Raw genomic sequence first — 24,334 nt, 5'->3', positions numbered from 1 at the left:
CTTAATGATTTATTTTCTTATTCGTTTTGTTATTAAAATGTGCAAAGTTGTAAGAAAAATTTCTTCTTTGTTATGACATAAGGCAATATGTAGTTAATTGGTTTTCTCATGCTGAATTGCGATGGGAAGATCTGAAATGGGGAATTTAGACATGGGATTAAATGTGTCCTTCTTAAAATCAGATTAATTTGGGGCATCTGGTGGATGCCCTCTAAATCAATCTAGCTTAATAGGTCCCATTCCAAATTAGAGATTGGAGGATGTCTGCCCAATGCTTTTAATAGACTACTTTAACTGTACTAATGTGACTAACAATGAAATCCTATACATGTCTACTCAGAAGAATGCCCAGTTGAGTTCAGTGGGACTTGGCGGATTCCTGCCTTAAATTTATTTAAATGTACATCACTGCATGTGTTAGGAGGCCATCAGCGTAGGGCTTAATGATGCCTGCCTGGCTGTGACCATGAGCAGCTTGTAGATAGGAGCATCTGGGAAGGAGAGGAATGACTTGATGCCTATATAGGAAATATCCAGAGCCCTCCAGTTGCAAATAATGACTGGTACTTTGCATGTATGCTGCCCGCATGCAGTTTAGGGCAAGCCAGGAGGGAATGTATAATTCTCAAATTATTTTTAATGCTCCTGATTGCAAGCTTTACCTCATAGAATCATAGGGTTGGTAGGGACCCTAAGGATCATCTAGTCCAACCCCCTGCAATGCAAGAATATGCAGCTGTCCCATACGAGGATCAAGCCTGCAACCTTGGCATTGTCAGCACTAACCAACTGAGCTATCCACCTCCTCAGTGTTTCATTTAAATTTCATAACTTTCAGTTGATAGATCATGTTTTTAAAGAAATGTTTTACAATTATAAATACTTCCTAAAATTATTATATCTCCAACTTTATAGTGTTTAGAATGCTTCTTTATCAACAGCTGTAGCTCCTTGAAAATGTCATTCAGGCACTTGTAATGCATTACATTTTGTTGTTTTTGTTGTCTTCAAATGTTGCATGTTTCAAGAATTGCTCTCTACCTAGGGATGTACGAACATGCCTCAATCCTTTCCAATATTCATTTGCACATTCATCTGGCATTTTTTGTTCTGTTGCAATTGTTTCTATGTTGCACAAGCCAATGTTCAGTTTCATTGTCACGTCATGTCAGTTTGCCTAGCGCGCAACAGACGCTCAGGGTTGGATTCACCTAATGAGTGCCGTCAGCAAGCTCCTTTCACCCGTCTCTTCCACTGTGTCACTGACATCCCTGAAATTGGCCCACGGGGAGTTGGAGAAGCCCCAGAACAGGGGTAGGAGAGGGGGGATCATTCTACCTGACAAGCTGCACTGCTTGTGCTGATGGGACATTCACCATAGTGTGACATTGAAATCCATCCTGATATCTCAATTCCAGGCCCGTACTTATTCAATAAAATAAAATAAGACAATAGGATAAAATAATATAAAATTAATTTGTGTTTTGTCTGCATCTAAGTCTTACTAAGGGACGTGGGTGGCGCTGTGGTATAAACCACTGAGCCTAGGGCTTGCCGATCGGAAGCTCCTGTTGCTCGGTCCCAGCTCCTGCCAACCTAGCAGTTTGAAAGCACATCAAAGTGCAAGGAGATAAATAGGTACCACTCCAGCGAGAAGGTAAACGGCGTGTCTGTGTGCTGCTCTGGTTTCGCCAGAAGCTGCATAGTCATGCTGGCCACATGACCCGGAAAAACTGTTTGCAGACAAACGTCGGCTCCCTTGGCCAGTAAAGCGAGATGAGCGCCGCAACCCCAGAGTCGTTCGCGACTGGACTTAACTGTCAGGAGTCCCTTACCTTTTTAAAAAAGTTTTACTAGTTACTTGGGCAGTACCACTGCCCTTATACCGATTTAGGCTCTAGTTTTTTGTATTAGGTTTGCATTTAGTTTGCAGCTGTGTTCTGTTTCTTGTTCCTGTCTTTATTAGTACTTTGTTGTGTATTTGTTGGTGTGGGTGTGAGAGAGCTAATCGTGAGTACACTGCACACAGCCCAGTGCATTGTACAGTTGTTACAGGTTACAGACTCCGCTAACCCAGAAATAGTACCTCGGGTTAAGAACTTTGCTTCAGGATGAGAACAGAAATCGTGCGGTGGTGGCACAGCCACAGTGGGAGGCCCATTAGCTAAAGTGGTATCTCACATTAAGAACAGTTTCAGGTTAAGAACGGACCTCCAGAATGAATTAAGTTCTTAACCCGAGGTACCACTGTAGCTGTGTTAGATGTTTATACACAGTGAGTATGTAAACTAAAAAGCATCTATGAAGCATCAGTTCAGTAGCCATTGTGCCACAATAGGCAGAAGTGGCAGAGCTGTTGGCAGTAGCAGCAACACCTGTCAGGTGGTTGTGGGCAGCAGCCCATTCTGATTCCTTACTGTTGTAAATCTACTTGGATGCGTTGTTGTCTTTCAAGTTAAGGGCTGTGAAAAGCAGTATTTTGAAGTAATTTTGTCACAAGAATGACAAGTGAAAAAATTGAAGTTGGCTTACTTATTTACCTATATCAACCTTATGCTAGTCAGTTTACATAAGGGCTATGCGTCACTAAATCCTCCACACTCAGGCAGCCCAAGGACAGATACATGTAGCATCTTTTCATTCTGGATATTTCTTAAGTGATGATTACTAGTAATTCATTTTAATATGTAATCTCCCTTAAACCTTTGAAGTACTGTTGCTTAGATACTACAGAGAAGAGTTATTATTAGGCTTATACTGATTTGTATTTATCAGCATGGGTTAGCGGCTTCCCCTGCTTCTAACACAGACAATACTTATTGATCAGTCTTATTTCATGTGCCAAAGTTCACTGTGCATTGAATACATAACATACTTGATGGATCTAAATCTGTAGGTTTTAAGAGGGGAAAGAATTTGTTCAGGTGCTTTGAGCAGTGCAGTAAATGTGCAGTGCTGGGATAGAGGTGGAAAATTATAGACATGAAATGTTAACAGCTGCCAACTGTTGATTTTTATCTCAACAAATGATAGATTGGTAGATAGATACCTTATGCAACATGTTCCCTTCAAGCTGTAAGTGCTTTAGGCAGTGCCTCTATTGCCTGTTTTCAAATGTGCCAGAATTATTAGGCACAGCTTTGGCTCAGTATCTCACAAGGCACTTTCCTTCTGTAGAAGCTTTTGCTGCTGTAAATGCTTTACCTCGCATATAAATGTAGCAGCGTGATCAAATGCTCTCATACACTGAGTCATCAGTGCAGATTTTAAAAAATGTACTTATTAAAATTGCCTACGGTGAACCTTTTTTCGCCTTCTCTTTCCCTTTAAAAAATATCCAATTTAGGATGTGCTTAAAAATGTGGATGGTTACAAAAAGACATTCCAGGAGATCCACAGAGCTCGATTTGTCAATGGAGTCCCTGTTCCACCAGAACAGCTAGATGATATGGCAGAGAGGTAAGTCATATTTCATTCTTAAATGCTGCAATGATAAAAGGATCTGTTTGATTTATATTATTTTCAGTTAAAGTCGGTGCCTCTTAGGTTTCCAGTGGGCTTTTACTGTCTATGGAAACAACAAGTTGTTGTTGTAAACATCTTGCAAAGCCTTTTCTGGCTATTACTGATAAAAGCTTAAAATTAAATAAGCTGTGGATTTTGATCTCTCTCTCTCTCTCTGTATATATATATATATAGTGGTTGTTTGTTGTCAGTGAACGTTAGGAAATATGTTATGTAACAACACCTTGAACATATTTATGGGAGAAGTAGGAAAATTATACTTGACAATGAAAAGCATTTAGACTACAGTCTTAAACATATTTACTAAAAAGCAAGCTCTGTTGAATTAAATGAAATGTACTTTGATGTAAGCATGTTTAGTACAGAGCAGTAAGTCACATTTTCTTCACTTAATAAACATAGTCATTAATTTGCTACTAATTAGCAATATACAAAATAACGACAATGTAAAATTAAATGTGCCTTTAGGCTTTGCATTTGCAGCCTGAAAACATAATTTTCTACAAATTGAATGTTAACTATAGTGTGATTCATGTCTAGGTTTGAATTTGTTGCCTCTACATCTGAGCTCCATCTGCTGAAAATGGAATTCTTGGAACTGAAATACCGTCTGCTATCACTCTTGGTCCTTGCAGAATCAAAATTAAAATCATGGATTATCAAATATGGAAGAAGGGAATCTGTTGAACTACTTCTTCAAAACTATATTGTAAGCTTATCTTGATTCATTTTTGAATGCAACTTTGAAACGTAAATGAAATATATAAACCAAGAATGCAAAAATAAATAGATCTTACAGGATGGTATCAAAATGGTGCCCCTCCATTGGCGGAGCACATCCTTCAGCGGAATGAGCAGAGAAGCAACCTTTGGCAATTCCTCTTCTCCCATGCAATCCCCATGCCCCCTGAAAGCTGCTCTGGGGGCCTACCCAATCCTCCAGAACAGATTTTTGGGGAACATTCAGGGCAAATAAAATTGCCTTATTCCCTTTCCTGCTGATGGATAACACCAGCTGGATAACACCCACAGCTGCATGGTCTGTATGATGGCAATCTTTCTTCCTTTTTGGAAAGAAAAAGCTTCCTTCTTCTTCTAGGCTAACATATTTTCCACAGAAAGGAATTACAGAATGAGTGGAGGTGAAGCCTCCCACATTGTGATGAGTCAAGGCACACACTGTGCCACATCGCCCATGTTCTTAATATATGCTCTTTTTACTAAGCAACTGTCAATCCTCTGGAAATGAACTGTTCCCTCCTAAGCAGTCACAAAACATTCATGTTCAGCTTTCTTAGCATTTTACTTAAGAACCTGCAGTTTTGTGTTACACTGCAACTGACTCAGTTACAGAATTTGCATTTTGCCTGCAGAATGTGCCGGGTTCAAACCCTGTCATTGCCAGGTGAACTTGGTAAAGGCTACTGGCTGAAATCCTGGAAAGCCAGTCAGTAGGTAATACTGAGCTAGATGGACCAATGTTCTGGCCAGTATGAGGCAAGTTTGTATTTTTGATGCACAGAATATATCAATATAATATATTCAATATAATATAATCAATATACCGGTAATATATTGATATAGTATATCACTATAAAGCTGTTCCACACATAGTGTTGGATCTGGACTAAGTTACTTAGGTTCCATTGAATTCATTGGAACAATCTATTTATGACTTGAGTTCCACTAGTTTCAATGGGAACTAAGTATAACTAATAGAGCAGCCCCAAGTCCCAGCTGACAACCATGGTGTAGACTAGGGTGGTGTATTGATCACTGCATCCCAAGTCTTCCTAAAGATTGCAAGACCAACAAGTCTCTATGGTTGAGATGGCAGTGGTGCAAATTTTGTTGTTTGGTTGCTTTTACAGAATCTGATTATCATAGCTTCCATTTTTAAAAGAGGTGGGAAAGCCTTCTATGTCTCATACTTACATATATGTGTTAAAAGCGGCTTCTGCTACAATCTTATTTCAAAGCAAAATGGAGAGTGCCCTCAGTCATAGCAGTGGGACTTAACTAATCTTCAACTCATACCAACTATTCTCATGGCCTCAGTGAGACAATAGTCCTAGTTAGCCAATAATCATTTAGATAGTAGACATGCATTTTGAAGTGAAATGGAAAACCAAATAAGTGAGATAATAGCTCTCCTAGTGGTCAGGGGTCCCTTTACCTTTTATTAAGCTTGCATAATTTTTTTTACATAAAATGAATAAGTGCATTTTGTTATTTTATATATTGCAGAATCTGATGAGGTTGCTAATGTCAGAATCCATTTGCCAAACTGTAACATGTCTATGCTAAAAAAAAAAGGATAGTGATGGAATTTATACATGCTACACTGACTGCAAATATGTCTGTTGTGCCAGAACTCTCCATTATTACCTACATTACTGAATAGAGGAGTGTCCTGTACCATCCCACATACAAGAGAAAACTCTGGGTAGATTAGGGAATATCCTCGAGATATGCACAATTTTTAAGAAAAAAACTTCTGGGGATGGAAACTTAAGGGGGGTACCCTAAAATAGTCCAATAATAACATGATGGCACAGTATATTAAAAAACTGGAAGGAGGTGGGGAAAATTGACAGTTGAGTGAGAGGTTGGAATAGAATGAAGTAATTGGAACAGTAGTGTGGAGAAATGTGGTAGGAAGAACCATCTCATTGTCAGAAAAGGTCACTTCCTGTTTTACAAGAAGCTATTTTTAAATGATCTCATGAATGGGGGAGAGAGCCATCCATAGAAATTAATGAAGAAATAAAATAATTTAATACAGCTCGGATTGGGCACAATATACCCATGCCCCCCACAACCCTTTCAGAATGCTGACCTTCTGTTGGAGCACGAGACTGTTGAGTGGAGCTGTCACCCGGGTTGGGGTGCAAGGTGCTAGACTGGAGCAGTTACAAACACTGCAACATCTTGCTGAAGGGTCCCCCTTGTTTTAATTATCTATGGATTGTTGAGGTGGGAGGAGAATGACCTAGGTGGACTCTATACACATATAAAAATCACTGTGAAAATGCTTTATTTTAAAATGTTTTGAAAAATACGTTGAACTTTGCATCTAGTGTCACATTTGTATGTTACACTTTACAACACATTTAAAACGTTTTATTTGCAGCTGTGTAGCTGAGTCCCTAGTCTGTTCTTCAGTGCAACATATCATTTACGGTTGCTAACACGTGTAGTTGCAGACAGGCCACTCATCTCCCCAGTATTCTCTTTTCTCCATTCATTTCTGTGCAAGCCAAATCCCACTTAACTTTGAAGTAAGATCCATCAAATTCAATAGGACATTTGAATAGATATGGGGCAGTATTCAACAAACATTTTTGTGCCAATGCAACGATTAGCACTAGCACAAGTGGTTAGCCTCCCTCTCCTACTCTCATCCCATCCCCAAATCTGCTCTGCACGTTACTATAGACAGTATTGAATTAGTTTATATAAAATATGAAGGGATTTATGTTGTTCAAAATGAAAAGAGAGGAAGCGAAGTCATTGATATTTTAAGGTTGTTTAAGTGAATATTCTAAAATGTAAAATGGAAATTTAATTAAAAAATTAAACTCTGAATTAGACGGATCAGTGCTCTGATGCATTATAAGACAGTCATTCATTTAATCTGAATGACATCCCAATCCCTAATTGTGACACCTTTCAATAACTAATAATTTGTGCTCAATGATTACTGAAATCCTCTGTTAATATTTTACAAAGTAATGCACTTTTTGATGATGGTGTAAAGTTTATTAATGTTCAGAAGCATTTCCATATTTCATTTTATAAGCCAATAGAGAAAGATGAAATCAGACAAAATTCTTAACATATGTGAAAATGTAGGTAATGTTTATTTCCCCATAAATTGTATCAATATCATTTGCATTCTCTCTCTCTTTTTTTTTCTTTTCAGTCTGTTATAGAAAATAACAAATTTTTTGAACAGTATGAAGTTACTTACCAAATCTTGAAAAAGGCAGCTGAGATGTACGCCAGAGCTAATGGCTCATGTAAGTAACAATATATTTGTTTGGCATTAGATTAAAGTGCTTCTGGATTCCATTTTTGCTGTATGATCAAGCTGAACTGTTGCTAAGCAATTTGGAACATGACAAAATTAGAGTTCAGTGTACAAATTAACAACTAGAAGATCAACTAGATGAAGAAAATTCAAAGCAATATTCTTGGCAATAACACAGTAGGCATTCTCTAGTTTTGCACTGAAGCATATGGAAGCAAGCAGTCCCTAAGCAAAACACAGGAGTCCCTTGACAGCATTATAGGTAACAGCTAGTAATTTAATGGGTGCATCATTGTTGATTTCAGGCACCTGTATCACCCACATGTTCTACCCTTAGTACAGAGAAATTGATGTGGCTTTGTGCTTCCTTGTTTGATAAACAGATTTCTATGAATCCATAGGCCAGCATTGTATAAGAAATGAACAGATACAGTGTGATATTCCTTACATATTTTATTGTTTGTACAAAGTGTTTGAATTCTTAAGATTGCATTGATATAGCAAAGACCATTTCCTTTTTCTTGGTCATTTATTTCCAGTGGTATAAGAACTAGGCTTTAGGATAAATAATAACCATATAGCCCAGTCCCACACCTGCAGTAAGGCTGGGGGTAATAATACTACTGACCTTGTACAGTTATTGTAACAATTACCGAGCACTAGGGAATGTTCTATAAATACTAACAAGAGAATTCCCTATGGAGATGGGTGGAGAGGTGGATTATTCTCTCCTGCCTCCCCCTCCTGCCATTTTCCATTTTTTTTAAAAAAAAAAATCCCTATCTTTAGCGTCATGGGGTTGGGGTAAATTAACCATGCCAGCTCATATTTTTAAGCCATTGGGGTGGCAATATTAATTAAATTTACATATGACCTAAGCCAATAGCTCTGAAGTGAAAAAGCACACTCTGTGTTGAGATTGTGAGTGCAAGTGTGTTGTAGCCAGGGGTTTTTTTCAGCTGGAACTCACTGGAACTTAGTTCCAACACCTCTCAGGTGGGCCCCCATTGCCATTATAAGAGAACAAGGGAGGCGTTCATGGTGAGTTCCAGCACCTCTTTTTCTAGAAAAAAAGCACTGGTTGTAGCAGACATAATATTTGAAGCCACATTCTATTCCCCCCTGCATTAGGGAGAAGGAGGGATACTTCTTTAAAGATGCTGCTCACCATATGCCATTTTCATCCGTACCAGGTTAAATATTGAAAACAAAAGCAAAATGCTACTGCGCATTTAACCAGGGCACAGTTTGGGGCCAATCAAAAGTTTTAGAATTGGTTAATCTAACCAATTAATGGATTAAAAGTTGCAGCTCTGGGAATACTCATTTCAGTTGGGTCAAGATTTATGTTAAACTCCAGTACTGTATTTCAGCCGAAGAGATAGAGAGTGTTATGAGATTCATGAATGAGACGACAACACAGTGGAGGCACTTGTCAGTAGAGGTGAGAAGTGTGAGAAGCATGTTAGAAGAAGTCATTGCTAATTGGGACCGATATAGCAGCACAGTGGCCAGTCTGCAAGCCTGGCTAGAAGATGCCGAAAAAATGCTGAATCACTCTGAACCTGCCAAAAAGGTAAGGAATATTCTTTGATTAATGCTGTAGTGGCTGTGTATGCTCTTTGCCATTGTTTAACAGGGATCCTGATCCAAAGAACGTTAAGCACAGCAGCAAGGGACACATGTGGACCAGCATCATTTGCTAACAAAACAAATAATTAGCTACAATAGATTTGGTCAACTATTGGAAAGGGGACAGGCTAGATGTTACAGGGCAGCACAGGAGACAACTCCTAGGGGCCAAGGTCCCTTCTGGCCCCCCAATAAAATATTTGAGGGGGCCAGTGCCCCCCAAAGTTGATGAGTATTGCCATTGCCTCACAGCTGCTCTTGTTCACATTTGTAGCTTCAAAGTTTGGAAGAAGGTTACCTATTTATTCTTACCAAGGCAAGTGTATTTGTTGAAGCATGAACTGTAAATAAAGCAAGGTTGCACCTCAGTGTCTCAAATCTTCATTTGGGTAGTCTTAATGATGACTACCTACCCCCATAACAAATAGGCACCGAAAGTTTTTTGTTTTTTTACAACATGCAGAAAACAGACATTGTCAGACTAGTTGTAAAGGGAAGTAAGGAGGAAACCAAAGGATGCTTTAATAAGTGGTGTGAGGTTTTTATGTTTGCATTTTCAGAATTCATTGCTAGTTGTGTTCTTCTTAGGATTTCTTCCGGCATTTACCACAGTGGATTCAGCAGCACACTGCTATGAATGATGCTGGCAATTTTCTGATCGAAACGTGTGATGAGACCATTTCTAGAGATTTAAAACAACAGCTGCTGTTGCTGAATGGACGATGGAGAGAGTTATTTATGCAAGTCAAACAAGTATGTCCTTGGTGGTTTTTGTTCCATAGTTGTTACCCATTGACACAAAAAAGGAGCTGGAAGGGGAAAATCACTTCCCCAAGGTGTCTTTCCACATGAGAAAGGATTTAAAGTAAGGCAGGAAACAGTTAAGCGGGGATATGTGGAAAGGTGGAAGGGGGCACAGAGAGAGAGAGAGAGAGAGAGAGAGAGAGAGAGAGAGAGAGAAGGAGGAAAGGGTCACCATGTAAATTTGTTCACAACTTCAAAAACACAGCCCATTACTCAGGAAAAGAAACCCATGAATACCTGAGTGTAGGTGCTTAAGAGATACAGAGTGCGTGGCAGCAAGCTCCCAAGCGCTGGTGAGACGGCTTGCTTTCCCCTCTTGCCTACATCTGCCTTTAAGGGTGATGCCTGAGCCTGAGTGAGTTCAGGGGGCAGCAGCACAGGAATAGGCTTCCCCACTGATGGAGAGGGAGGGGAGAAAGCCCCGTGGCACCGCCAGTGCAATTCTGGCATACTTCCTCTGCCTTAGATGCAGAACATACTATGCTGACTCCTTATCCATACGCTCTCCACTACACAGTGTCGAGTTCAGCCACATTTCGTCGTGTTTATTGACTGAACACCCCCCTCAGTGATGACACCCGGGATGGGCCTCACCCACTGCACCCCCTTCCTATTCCACTGTAATGATGTGCATGTTACTTAATGCTATTTTCAATGCGAAAATATCACTTCACAGAGTTCTAAAAATAATACTGAATGAAGTACAAGCATTTGCTCCTGAACCAGTCAGTGTTCTATTGACCCTCTGTTTTATCTGCTTTCATAGTACGCTCGGGCTGATGAATTAGACAGAATGAGAAAAGAATATTTGGATGGTGTAGCTACCTTGTCTGCTTTCACTGATCAAGCAAAGAGGAAATTCCGTGTTCCTTTAGAAGTGTCCTTTCTAAATATGAAAATGTTTGTTCAAGAAATAGAGGCAAGTTTCTTTTTCTTCCAGCAGAGAACATTCTTTAAACATTCAGGGTTGAGTCCAATGGAGAGAGCAAGGTGACTTTTTTCTTCCCCTTCAGCTCCCAACACCACCTCCCACGCTGGTGTTGGGGGACTGGGTTTAGTTTACCCAACTGTTATTTCCTTGTCTTCTGCCCTGTCCTGCCTGTTGTACCCAGGGTTTATGGGAGAGTGCATCCTCTAGGGCAGAGCCTTATTTAGCTGGTGCATCAGTTTATATATTCTGGTTTTCAGGTACTTTCTTTCCTTGCAAATATTACACTTTTCACTGTATTTCTCCCTTGCTTATATGAGAACCAGGAAGAGCTGGTGTAGTGTAGTCATTATAATGGTGGACCAAGATTTACTCAGAGTAGATCTTGCACCTACAACTAGCCCGACAGTCACTGTATAAAAAGAAAGTGCATACCTACATACATAGTTACTGCTGAACTATTTGTTGCAGGATATTAAACAGAAAGTGCCTGTGATGGAATCTCAGTACAAGATGGTTACGAGGACAGCACAACTTGTTACCAAGGAACTTCCCCCAGAAGAAGTCAATGAAATGCTTGCAACTATGTCAGGAATCAAAGGACAGCTCGGCAAGGTATTCAAGCAATTGTTGAAGATGTTCTAAAGCTTAGATATGAGGCTAGGACTGATGTGCATGCCTACTTGGAAGTAAGTCTCAGAGAATTCAGTGGGACTTTCTCCCAGATGAGTGCCTGTAGAATTACAGTATTACTTGCCCTATCAAAGAGGAAATCAGGCAAGGATGGCAGGTAAGATGAGGCTTAAAGGGTAGGACAGAGAAATGTGTGGGAGAGAGAAGCTGATGTGGAGTATAAGACAGTAGAATGACATCTCACCCACACAAATGTTCTAATGATAATTTAATAACTACATATTAAAGTCAAAATAAAGTGAATAATATTATAGGAACCTGTTACTATTTTAAACCTTTTATGTTGGTGCTAAGGGAATAAAGATGCATTTTACTTTAAAAATGCACAATATACAATAATGTGAATATATATATTTCTCAGGTAGATGGTACCTGTCCGGTTGTGCTCTATGAATCTCAGCAGCTGCTGCCTCACCTGGAAGAACTGGAGAAGCAAATTACAAATTTTTATGAATCTCTTGAGAAAGTCAATGAAATTATTTCTGTCCTAGACCCTGAAGTCCAGCCTGCCGATGTTTTTAAACAGCAACATCAGGTATTTCTTCCATGAATGCTCAAAGGGGAGATTCAGTTGAACAGTATACTAAAAAGATTGATATTTTGCTCCATGAGGCAGTTTCAACTCTGTAAGAATGCACCCCATATTCCACTCTAGGCAGCACAAAAGTCACTTTAGATTGCATTGAACTGAAGCTCACCTTATATAGTTGGCACTGACCCAATTTGTCAGTGAAATTTTTCCATTGACTTCAACATATGGTTGAAGAAGGGGGCCTGGCTCAGTGGTATAGCATGTACAATCCCTGGCATCTCAGATAGCAGAGCCAGGAAAGATCTCTTAACCATGGACCTTGGGGAGCAGACATTCATTTTTGCATTCATCACGCTAATATTTCTCACTACTCCAAAATATCTGTGGACCTACATGGCAGTGGAAAGCAGCCATGCATTCTACACATTATCATAAACAGTGTGTTGAGTGCAGAGCGTTGAAAGCAGAAGTCACCTTTGCAAGCTTAGGCAGCAACCCTGTGCACCAATGAAAAAAAATGTTATTCTTCTGAGTGAACATGAAAAAAGGCCTCACTGCATACAGTGTTGTGAATCTATCCTTATTAAAGCAATATGCAGCTCTTTGACCTATGCAGCTATCACACACTTCTATTAGAACCCAGGAATCTCATTTGCTATCATTAGAAGGAATACTTTAGTAAATCTTTATAAGGAATCAAAGGAATATGACATTAAACTTGTCTGGTAAGCAAGTTCCCTCTACCACAGGCTCTGCTTCAGGAGATAATCCTGCCTTGGAGAAATCATAATTAAACTTGCCAGATTATTCCAGGCTGCTGATCTTTGCTTTAAAAAATTACAAGAATGGTACTTTCTAAAACACTTAAGGCATCACCTTACTTTTTGTGATGTTTTAAACAATAATCATTAAAATTTAATGGATTCTACTTGCTGAGTGCCTTTTATTTTTTTGCTTTGATGTGCCTCTTTATCTTCTGGGGAATGCAGTGATAGAGACAGAGGAACATGCGTATGAGTAACTTAAATCCTGATCCCAAGTATATTCACTCAAAGGTAGCCCCCCACTAGATTTTACTGGGGCTCAGTTATATACAAGATGCATTTAAAACTGCAGCCTTAGTCACCTGCTGAGACATGCATAACTAATGTTACAGTTGAATTTTCCATATGACACAGAAATTGCTTTCTGAATGCTAATAAGCCCACAATACGGGTTTGTCATAAATGTAACATATTTACATAGGAAAATAGCCTTGAAGCATTTAATGAGTATCAATGAATCTTCTGTTATAATATTTTAACATCTAAAATTTACATTAAAAGGCCAATACATGATCAATCCTGTTTCATTTCAAATGCTCAAGAGCTATTTGAAAACATTGGGGCTTCAGTACACATAAACCTCACACCCTTTAAAAAAGTTTGCAAAATAATAAATAACATCTAATTTTTGTGAAATGATACTACTGCAACTTCTGTATTTTAAGGATAAATTCACTCATTATTATTATGTTAAAAAAGAAAAAAGGTGCACATACCACATGGATGTATTAGTTTAGGACTGGTGTTATTTTGACTATTTAGTTTTCCTTGCTGTAAAAACACTTTAATTTTGCTTTCATTTTTCATTTTCTTTTAGGATCTAGTAGCTTATCAAGAAAATTGCAAGAAAGACATATCACTAATTGAGAGAAACAGTCAGACCATTGTGAAGTTTGTGACTTCAAGTAAGGTGTTACACCACTTCAATCTTTCGGTGCTTCAAAAGAAAGTAGTAGAAATACAAGCTGCTTTTCAGGTAATTTGTTGTGAGAGGAGGTTGGTCCATTCTGCAGCACTCCCAGCATGAAAGAGCTGAGCCTTCATCTCAAATGTCTGAGAAGAAAGCCAGAGCCACCCAGATAACATCAAATAAGGCAGCTTCAGGTGTGAAATCAGAGGCTGGGCATCTCTCTGTTAGGAGATGCTTTAGCTGCATCCTCCATCGCAGATTCTGCATTTAGTTGAGAGGTTGAACTAGGCAGCCTCCGAGTTACCTTTCAGTTCTGTGATTACACAAAGAAGATTTTCCTGAAATTGTCTGAGTCTGATAAATTTTGGGAAAACCCTTGCCAAATTATGCTGTAGAAATAAAAATGCAGTTTAGATGACAAGAGTAGAGAAGGAAGCAGCCGAAGAACCTAGCAACATGTGACATGCATATTTTTTTTCAAAGGCAAGCTGCTTCAGGGGATGAAAATTTGGAATGGTGGTCCAGTGGAGGAGAGGTGCCTAACCTTTTGCTTTAGCCCCTGGCCACCAAAACCCTTTCCTCCTTGAACTGTACTTACTGGGGTAGGTGGCAGTGAGTGGCTCCTTCATGATGAGAGAAAGGGAGACATTCTGTGCAGGTCCAGTGGCCTTTGGGGAAGCATTTTTTCCACAAGCGCTACTAAGCAGTACACCACTGGCTTGAGAGGACAGGGAGAAATATTCCTCCTTCTCTCTCAGTGTTTCTGGTTCTACCTTTCACCAATGTGCTGGTCCCAGTAACTGCAGTGTGAAATGGAGGCAGCTTCAGGTATTGCAGGTGATTATGATGGAAAGAAAGAGAAGGTCTGGGGACTTAGGAGCTAAGGCCAGTTTAAACTAGGTTTTCAGAACTATTACTTTTTAAATATTGGCATGTTAGCAATATACTGTATCAGATTTCAGACAAATTGTGGGTCTGATTTTGCCCTGTTTGATTTCCCATTGATGATTTAAGCACTATAGCTCTCAAAATATCCAGTTTTCAGGCCATGTGCATATTAAAGCAGACTAAATCTAACCCACCCTCACAGAAATCAGATTCTTTCAAAGCTTCTTATTAAAGAAATGCTAAAAAGGAAACATGGAAATGTTCATCATTTTGTTTTGTTCCATTTGGAGTAGAGTAACATAATCATGAAAACTAGGGTGATAGGCAACTAAGTTTTACTTAAAGTAGACCTATTTAAATTAATGGAGATAACTTCATTCATTTCAGTTCATTTATTTTTTTCAGTGGGTCTATTCTGAGTAAAACTTTGTTGCATACCACCCCTAGAGTTATTGTTATCTTTCTCTGTTTTCATTTACAAAGAATATGGTCAAGAAGACAAGTGACTGGAAGAAAAATGTGGAGGCAAACAGTCATTTGATGAAGCAGTTTGAGGAATCCAGAACAGAATTAGAAAATGTTCTACAGATAGCACATCGTTGCCTAAAGGAAAAAGGTAGACCTGAAGAACTTCTCAGAAAACATACCGTAAGTATAAACTCTTATTTTCAACATGATCCTATTCAGCTGATAGCAATGTATATTTAAGAATCACAATAAAGCAAGCATTTACATCTTTGTATGTGACAGGATATAATTTCTGAAAATGCTGATTTTAGTGAAATTGAGAATTAACCTACTCCAGACCCATAAGTTAGGATATGATTGACCTTTTCCTGCTGCAGGCAAATTTCTGCCTGTGGGGAGAGGACAAAAATAACCTCACACCTTTGTGGATGTGCACAAATCACAGTGTACCATCTGTTACTCAGAACAGAAAGTCGGTGTGTTCTTGCATATAGCTGCCCACCCACACCTTTCCCCCATAGCTTGAAAGAGAATTCCCATGAGTAGCTATGTGAGAAATAAAAACTGGCCTCCCATTCTGAGTAATGTTTGGGGTTTATGTAGCTGGACGGGGAGTGAGAAGCACAAGGGACATTTTATATGGAACTTAGTAATATAAATTATGTACTAAGTGTAGCTCTGTTTCCTGCCAATAAAGATTTAGAGGAAAGTGGTGATATGGAACCTTGTTTCTTGATGTGGCTACTACTTCATCATTGTAATAATTTATCATTATCATTACCAATATTACCACTACAACACCAAAATACCCACATGTCCTAAGTTCCTAGTGATATGAAGTATTTGTATTGGCCATGCTTTTCTGGTAGTTTGGACAATATAGGCTCAGATGCCATTCATAAAAGCAGGCCCAACAGCAATCCTTTAGTCTGAGATTTTGTCACCAGTTGTGTGTTTTCCCTAGCAAAGCAGTAACGTTCTCTCTATGTACTATTATTTTTCAACATCAGGATTTTTTCAGTCAGTTGGACCAGAGGGTGCTAAATGCTTTCCTGAAAGCTTGTGATGAGCTTACTGATATCCTTCCTGAGCAAGAACAACGCTCTCTTCAGGAAGCTGTTAGGAAGTTACATAAGCAATGGAAGGTTAGTATTTCCAGATTTAAGTAAGCATGGTTCCACTTGGTCTCTGTGGGTGGTCTCTTTGTACAAATTTTCTTCTCAGCTTTCCTTGAACAGGCAAAATTAGAAATCCCCATGTGTTTATATTGACTTACATTGTGCAGCTCAAACAATATTAAGAAAAATATTAACATCATATTATAAAATAATGGAAATGAGTATCATGTTAACTTCCTCTTTCCTCTCCCACCGTTTATGGAGTGCAGGATGCCCAGTCAGAAGCCCCATACCATTTACTTCGCTTGAAGATACAAGTGGAAAAGAGCAAATTCCTAGCAACAGTGCAAGAATGCCATGCTGAACTAGCTCGAGAGCAAGAGCTGATGTCCAAGGAGAGCAGTGAGAAGATAATTAGAGAGCACAAGGTAAGCCTGAAAAGCAGTTATATGGGTACATGTAGAAATTGTACATATGTGCTTGTACAATTCCATGAGAATTATGAAGTACACAATGTGCTTCAGAAGATAAGCAACATGCCTTCAGACTTGGCAAAGGGGGCAAAGGGGGAAGAAAGAACAAGGTAAGAGACTGTCTGATTACACTCAGATCTAAAGAAGAGAGGGATAAAATATTGAGCCTTCATTACCAGAAATCATTGGAAATAGAGGATTCCAGGATAGAAATTTTTAAAGACATCCCGAAACATCTATTGGACCTTAGAGCTAATTACAGAGACCTAGTGTATTTGCTAAGAAGAAACAACATTATTTTCAGGTGGGAGTTTCCTCAGGGTCTGTCTTTCACCTACAAAGGGAAAAAGGTGAAGATAAGATTGGAGGAAGATAAAGTGAGATATCTGAAAGAACACGAGGAAGACCTACAAAAAGAGGCAGAGGAAAAAGAACTGAAGATACTAAGACCAGGAGTTTTGGACCCAGCAAAGCCACCATTGGGACTAGACAAACCAGAGAAAGTGATACCACCCACAGACCAAGAACAATTACTGGGAGCAGTTGGAGGGACAACAGAATAATTACACAATGTCTCTGCAGATATTAAGTTGGAATATCCGAGGTTTGAACTCCCCTGACAAGAGGAAAAGAAGCTTTCATATATTGAAAAAAGAAAAATTGGATTTGATTTGTTTGCAAGAAACCCATGTGATTAGAACACATAGGAAAGTATTAATTAATAAAATATTAGGCCAAGAATTCATCTCATCAGATAAAGTTAAAAAGAGAGGAGTTGTGATCTATGCAAAAAAGAGTTTATCACCAAAATTTATATTTAAAGATGAACAAGGAAGATATGTGGCAATTGAAATACAATTTCAAGGAGAGAGACTCTTGATAGTAGGGGTATATGCACCAAATGAGGGGAAATCAGAATTTTTTAAGAAACTGCACGAGACGTTGTTGGACTTTATGGACTATAATATTATCATGCTTGGAGACATGAATGGAGTGGTATCGACAAATATGGATAAGTCAGAAAGACTAGTGGTGACAAAAGATGGAAGACTACCGAAAACTTTTTTTGAAATGACAGACAATATGGATTTAATTGACATTTGGAGAACTAAGAACCCCCTAGGCAGAGAGGGGACTTTCTTTTCTGAAGCCCAAAAGACTTGGACAAGAATTGACCAAATCTGGATAACCAGAGGAATGGCTCCAAAGATTCAAAAAGTGGAAATTTGCCCAAAAACTTGCTCCGACCATAACCCTGTGAAAATGGAAATGAAACCAACACTGACTGGTTCCTTCAGATGGAGGATGAATGACACCTTGTTTAGAGATTCAGAAATTATCAAGAAGGCCCAAAAAATTATGAAAGACTATTTTGAGATAAATTTGAAGACCTCTGTGGAAAAAAGAGTAATCTGGGACGCAAGTAAAGCCGTAATGAGAGGGTTTCTGATTCAGCAAAATGCAATAAAAAGGAGAATTCAAGGTGAGAAAAAAGAAAAGATTTTGGAGAAAATAAGAGAAGGAGAGAAGAAGCTTAGAGTCAAACCAAAGTCACAAGAGATCTTGAGAGAAATTAAGTTATATCAAGTACAATATATGAAAATGATAAATCAGGATATTGAATGGAAAATTAAACAGATGAGACAAAAGACTTTTGAATCAGCTAACAAATGTGGGAAGCTATTAGCGTGGCAGCTGAAGAAGAGGCAAAAATTAAATACGGTTACAAACCTTGAAGTGGATGGAAAGAACATACAGAACCCACAGGAGACCAGAAATTGCTTCCAGAGATATTTTAAAAAACTCTATACACAAGGGCCACAGAATGAGACAAAAATCGACCAATTTCTGAAAATTAATGGATTACAAAAAAATTCTCAAGAAAATAAATTATTATTGAATTATAAAATAACTGAACAAGAGGTGGAAGGTGCGATTCAGAATATGCAATTGGGCAAATCTCCAGGGCCTGATGGGTTAACCTCCAAATATTATAGAACTTTGAAAGACTATTTAATTCAACCACTAAAGGAGGTATGCAATGAAATTATGGAGGGGGGGAAAGCGCCTGAGTTGTGGAAAGAAGCTTATATCACACTTATACCGAAAACTGAGTCTGAAAAGACACAACTCTTACCGCCCCATATCCCTACTTAATGTGGATTATAAAATTTTTGCAGATATTTTGGCTAGAAGATTGAAAAAAGTATTGGCAGAGGTGATACATAAAGACCAAGCTGGCTTTCTCCCTGGAAGACATCTATTGGACAATATGAGGAATATAATTAATATCTTAGAAAAGCTGCAGGTGAACATTAATACAAAAGCAGTTTTGATATTTGTAGATGTGGAGAAAGCCTTTGACAATATTTCTTGGAGTTTTATGAAGAAAAATCTTCAGGGGATGGGGGTTGGACAAAACTTTGAAAACGGTATAGGTGCGATTTATTCTGAACAAAAGGCCAAACTGATAGTTAATAATGTGGTGACAGAAGAATTTAAAATAGAGAAAGGGACACGACAAGGCTGCCCAATTTCCCCATTGCTATTTATTTCGGTTCTGGAGGTTTTATTAAATATGATTAGAAGGGACCACTTGATCCAAGGTATTCAGGTCGGAGTTAAACAATACAAACTTAAGGCTTTTGCAGATGACCTAGTTTTGACATTACAGGAGCCAGTATCTAGTACCAAGAGGGCTTTAGAAGTAATCCAGGAATTTGGTCAAGAGGCAGGTTTTAAATTGAATAAGTTAAAAACCAAGGTTTTGGAGAAAAATTTGACGCCGATAGAGAGGGAGAGGTTTCAGAAAGAGACAGACTTAACATTAGTAAAGAAGGTAAAATACCTAGGGGTGAACATGACTTCTAAGAATGTGAATTTATTTAAAGATAATTATGAGAAATGTTGGTCAGAAGTGAAAAAAGATTTAGAAATTTGGTCAAACTTGAAGCTTTCCTTGCTAGGCCGAATTGCTGTTATTAAGATGAATGTATTGCCGAGAATGTTATTTCTATTTCAATCACTGCAAATTATTGATAAGATGGATTGTTTCAAGAAGTGGCAAAGAAATATATCCAGATTTGTCTGGCAGGGCAAAAAGCCCAGAATAAAATTTTAGATACTTACTGATGTTAAAGATAGGGGGGGTTTGCCCTGCCAGATTTTAAACTCTATTATGAATCAGCAGCTTTTTGCTGGCTGAAGGAGTGGCTGCTTCTTGAAAATACAGATGTTTTAGATCTTGAAGGCTATGACAATGTATTCGGGTGGCGTGCATATTTGTGGTATGGCAAGGTAAAAGCACATAAGGCATTTAAAAACCATATTGTCAGGAAAGCATTGTTTAATGTCTGGATAAGATACAAAGACTTTTTGGAGAGTAAAACCCCAAGGTGGCTATCACCTATGGAAGCGAAAGCTTTGAAAAAACTTAACATGGAGGCCAAATGGAACAGGAAGGTGACAAATTGAAATTGCAGAGCTATGAGAAGCTTAAAGAGAAGGTGCGAGACTGGTTACACTATTTTCAAATAAGAGAGGTTTATAACCTGGATAAAAAAATTGGTTTCAAGGTGGAAAAATCAAAGTTAGAAACAGAACTGTTAGAACCCAATGCTAAGATATTATCAAGAATGTACAATCTGCTGTTGAAATGGAATACCGAGGAAGAAACGGTTAAATCTGCAATGATAAAATGGGCACAAGATATAGGATATAATATTATGTTTGCGGACTGGGAGAAATTGTGGACCACCGGGATTAAATTCACGGCATGTAATGCCCTAAGAGAGAATATTATGAAAATGATGTACAGGTGGTACATGACCCCAGCCAAACTTGCAAAAATATATCACTTGCCCGATAATAAATGTTGGAAATGTAAAGAAACTGAAGGTACATTCTTTCACCTTTGGTGGACGTGCCCAAGGATTAAGACCTTCTGGGAGATGATCTATAATGAAATGAAAAAAGTATTTAAATACACTTTTTTGAAGAAACCAGAGGCTTTTCTCCTGGGCATAGTTGGCCAAACGGTGTCAAAGAAGGATAGAACTTTTTTTATGTATGCTACAGCAGCAGCGAGAATCCTCATCGCAAAGCATTGGAAGACACAAGACCTACCCACTCTGGAAGAATGGCAGATGCAACTAATAGACTATATGGAAATGGCGGAAATGACTGGCAGAATCCGAGACCAGGGAGAAGAGTTGGTGGAAGAAGATTGGAGGAAATTTAAAACTTATTTACAGAAACATTGTAAAATTTTTGAATGTTGATGGCATCGAATTGAATTGAAGGGGATCTAGCAACAAGGTTAAGATTGGGTTGATAATAGATAATAGATAAGTTAGATAGGATTGATGAATTTGCTGAATTAAATCTTAAAAGGGATACAAAAAAGGGAGGCGTGAGGAAGTCAGGAAAATTAGTTAACCAAAGATGAGAAATTAAAAAAAAAAGAGGGATTTTTTGTTTTTTTTGTATGTGTTCTTTTTTTTCTTTCTATTTTTTTCTTTTTCATGTTTAATGTTTGTATTTTTGTATTTTGTAATTTTGTATTTTTGTGTCTGTGTATTTTTCTTAATTTCTTTATTGTTAAAACTTAATAAAATATTATTTAAAAAAAACAGAAGATAAGCAACGTGATCCTTACATTCCTGTTCAAGATACGCTTGTGTTGAAATAAACCCTATATGATTTCAACTTCCACAGTCAAATGGATAGGATTCTCCAACTTGGATTGTGATCCAAGGGTACTTGTATAGTTCAGTGATTATAAAAAAATTAATCAAAATTACTAGTGCCTGGTCAACAGTGATCACATGGGGAGGGCTACCCATTAGGTACTTTAAACAGTCACATTTGATATTTAGAATCTCAATAGTAATTGTAATACTCATGAGGAGAGAGAAAAATAAAGTATAAAAAACACCACCATGTGGCAGTTTGAGGGCTGGATTCCTTGCAATGGTGGCACAAGCTGGAGAGAAGGTGTGTGTCTTCTCACAAATGTACTGTCATATCTTTTTTTAAATTGAAATGTACTTGCAAGATTTTAAATACATATGTGAGAAACTATGAGGTTATGTGTGAGCTTATTTATGTGAAAAAGCAGTCATTCAGAATCAACAGCATGTAAGTTTGTCATGTGAACTGGGCTCAAAATACTGCCAGAAACACAGAGTTAGTGTGCTTAGAATTTCAGTCTTAACTTCTCAGACTTTAAATTATTATTGACTGTGACCTGACCTTTAGGTTTTATAACTTCATGTGTCAGTTTTGTCTTCCATAGACGTACAAATACACGTAATCAGTGGCGTAGTGTGGAGGGTGCAGGGGGGGCCGGCCGCACCGGGCGCAACATCTGGGGGGGGCGCGCTCGCACTCGCTGCTCTCTGCCCCTACCTGGCTCACTCTCTCTCACTGCAGTGCTGGCTGTGCGACTCCGATCCGAGCCGCCGGGTCGCCGCCCACTGTGGAGGGGGGGGGTGCCAGGCGTGCGGGTTAGGGAGCTCAAATTACTTGCCTTGCCCCGGGTGCTGACAACCCACGCTACGCCACTGCCCGTAATGGAAGGTATATTACATCAAATATATCAATGGAGTTGGCAATCATTTTCCTTTTCTGCCTTCAGTTGTTCTTTGGCGAGAAAGGCTCCTTAAAGCTATGTGAGAAAAGATTGCATCTGATTAATGAATTGTGCTTGAAACTGCCTGAATCGGATCCACTTAGGACAACATCACAAAGTAGCCAGAAAGCCCTCAGTGAACTTAAATCCCTGGTTGCCAGCACCTACATGAAGCTAATGGATCACCCAGATAAATGGAAAGACTACAAGGACAGGTACTATTTGTCTGAAAATGGTAAAGACGTAATAAAACCTTGGTGGAGATAATTAGAAAAGCACTCCTGCTCATCGTTTTGTTATGCCCAAATAAATATACAACTATTGAGAGGGCAACCTTTTTCTTCTTCTTCTTTCTAGAGCTTCACTCCTGTAGGAGTAATATGTGGGCAGCTGTGGTCCAACAGTAGGCAGGGCTGGAGCCAAAACTTCATAGGCTTCCCTTCTATTTCTCTCTTTTGCCTGCCTTCTTCCTTCTCTCCCTTTCCCTCTCCCTCCCTTCCTTAGAGGTCCTAAGCTGAACTTTTACATAGGGCTTTTAGAGTCCTAGGGCCCCAGATGATAAGCCCTAATATACAAAAACACTCCTCTGGAGTAGAGGAAATTTTTCCAATCTTACATATATACAGTAACACAGAATATAAAAGTATACCTAAGAGAAGTACAGGCTCTGTATTAAAGAAGAAGGATCAGGATGTTTCCAAAGTATATTCACCAGCTTTAAATGTTCCATCATTGAAAACATTTAACAGAGGCAATTTTCCTTCTAAACAGTCTTTTGAGGTATAGTAAGTTCAAAACTCTTTTCTTTTAGTTCCATTAAGATTTATATAAATCACTATTGCTGTTTCCTTATTGGCTGTTGGTTGTTTATGTGGTTATGTTTCAGATTTTCTGAATTGGAAAACTGGATTTCGTCAAGGGAAGCCCAGCTCAAGAAGATTAAGTATGGTGCCAGTGATACCACTAAATATAATCACTTTAAAACATCAATAGAGGTATATTTAGAATTATTGAAAATAAGATAGATGTTTTTGCTTGTAATACTAACAAGATGAGTTTAGATGGTAGAAACTGAAAGTACAAATAAGCTCTTTTCTGCTTTTGGCATTTTAGAGCACTGAATTGTGGTATAAACCACTGAGCCTCTTGGGCTTGCTGATCAGAAGGTCAGCAGTTCGAATCCCCATGACGGGGTGAGCTCCTGTTGATCTTTCACAGCTCCTGACAACCTAGTAGTTCAAAAGCACGTCAGTGCAAGTAGATAAATAGATACCGCTGCGGCGGGAAGGTGAATGGCATTTCCGTGCGCTCTGGTTTCTGTCATGGTGTTCCATTGCACCAGAAGTGGTTTAGTCATGCTGGCCACATGACCCGGAAAGCTGTCTGTGGACAAACGTCGGCTACCTCGGCCTGAAAGTGAGATGAGTGCCACAAACCCATAGTCGCCTTTGACTGGACTTAACCGTCCAGGGGTCCTTTATCTTTAACTTTATAGTAAATATAAACAAGGTTATATAAACAGTGGAATGTAAGAGAACTGGCACTTCCTCGGTAAACAGAATCAAGTAGTGGGGCAACCCACAACTGTTGACTAAACTGTTTGTGTTTCTAATTTCTGTATTAATTATATTTCAGGAAATTCAGCAAGAAACTTGCAAGCAAGGAGAAGCTATCAGCTGGTTGAAATCTAGGCTCGCTGCCCTGTCTGAAGTTTCTTCAGAGAATGAAGCCAAAAAGCAAGAGGATGAGCTTTCCAGACTTTCAAGTGACTTTAAGAGCCTCTTAGCCTTGTTGATAGAGGTATAGTATCACTTCATTGTACTTATATGCCCTCTCTACCCTTGCCCATCATGATTGATTTGAGTGAGTCTGAG

The 24,334-nt window shown here is 38.8% G+C and overlaps 1 protein-coding gene across 2 annotated transcripts in view; it reads left to right on the top strand.

Annotated features, from left to right (window-relative positions):
• The window catches only part of SYNE1 (spectrin repeat containing nuclear envelope protein 1), a 302,115-nt gene that overhangs the window by 76,191 nt on the left and 201,590 nt on the right, over positions 1 to 24,334 (top strand). Inside the window, exons 14-28 of one of the 2 annotated variants that reach the window (XM_053382199.1) lie at positions 3,347 to 3,459; positions 4,066 to 4,234; positions 7,451 to 7,547; positions 8,932 to 9,134; positions 9,779 to 9,943; positions 10,761 to 10,913; positions 11,394 to 11,537; positions 11,977 to 12,150; positions 13,789 to 13,947; positions 15,253 to 15,417; positions 16,248 to 16,382; positions 16,625 to 16,783; positions 22,467 to 22,675; positions 23,347 to 23,455; positions 24,096 to 24,260. In XM_053382199.1, the coding sequence (XP_053238174.1) occupies positions 3,347 to 3,459; positions 4,066 to 4,234; positions 7,451 to 7,547; positions 8,932 to 9,134; positions 9,779 to 9,943; positions 10,761 to 10,913; positions 11,394 to 11,537; positions 11,977 to 12,150; positions 13,789 to 13,947; positions 15,253 to 15,417; positions 16,248 to 16,382; positions 16,625 to 16,783; positions 22,467 to 22,675; positions 23,347 to 23,455; positions 24,096 to 24,260 (2,319 nt within the window). Of the gene's footprint in view, positions 1 to 2,895; positions 3,460 to 4,065; positions 4,235 to 7,450; positions 7,548 to 8,931; positions 9,135 to 9,778; positions 9,944 to 10,760; positions 10,914 to 11,393; positions 11,538 to 11,976; positions 12,151 to 13,788; positions 13,948 to 15,252; positions 15,418 to 16,247; positions 16,383 to 16,624; positions 16,784 to 22,466; positions 22,676 to 23,346; positions 23,456 to 24,095; positions 24,261 to 24,334 lie in introns of those variants that run through there. The other variant, XM_053382197.1, reaches the window with a different exon arrangement.

Source organism: Podarcis raffonei, chromosome 3, assembly GCF_027172205.1.
Source record: "Podarcis raffonei isolate rPodRaf1 chromosome 3, rPodRaf1.pri, whole genome shotgun sequence".
NCBI classification, from domain to species: domain Eukaryota; kingdom Metazoa; phylum Chordata; class Lepidosauria; order Squamata; family Lacertidae; genus Podarcis; species Podarcis raffonei.
The sequence above is the reverse complement of the archived record's forward strand: the minus strand, read 5'-3'. Positions and strand labels throughout refer to the sequence as shown.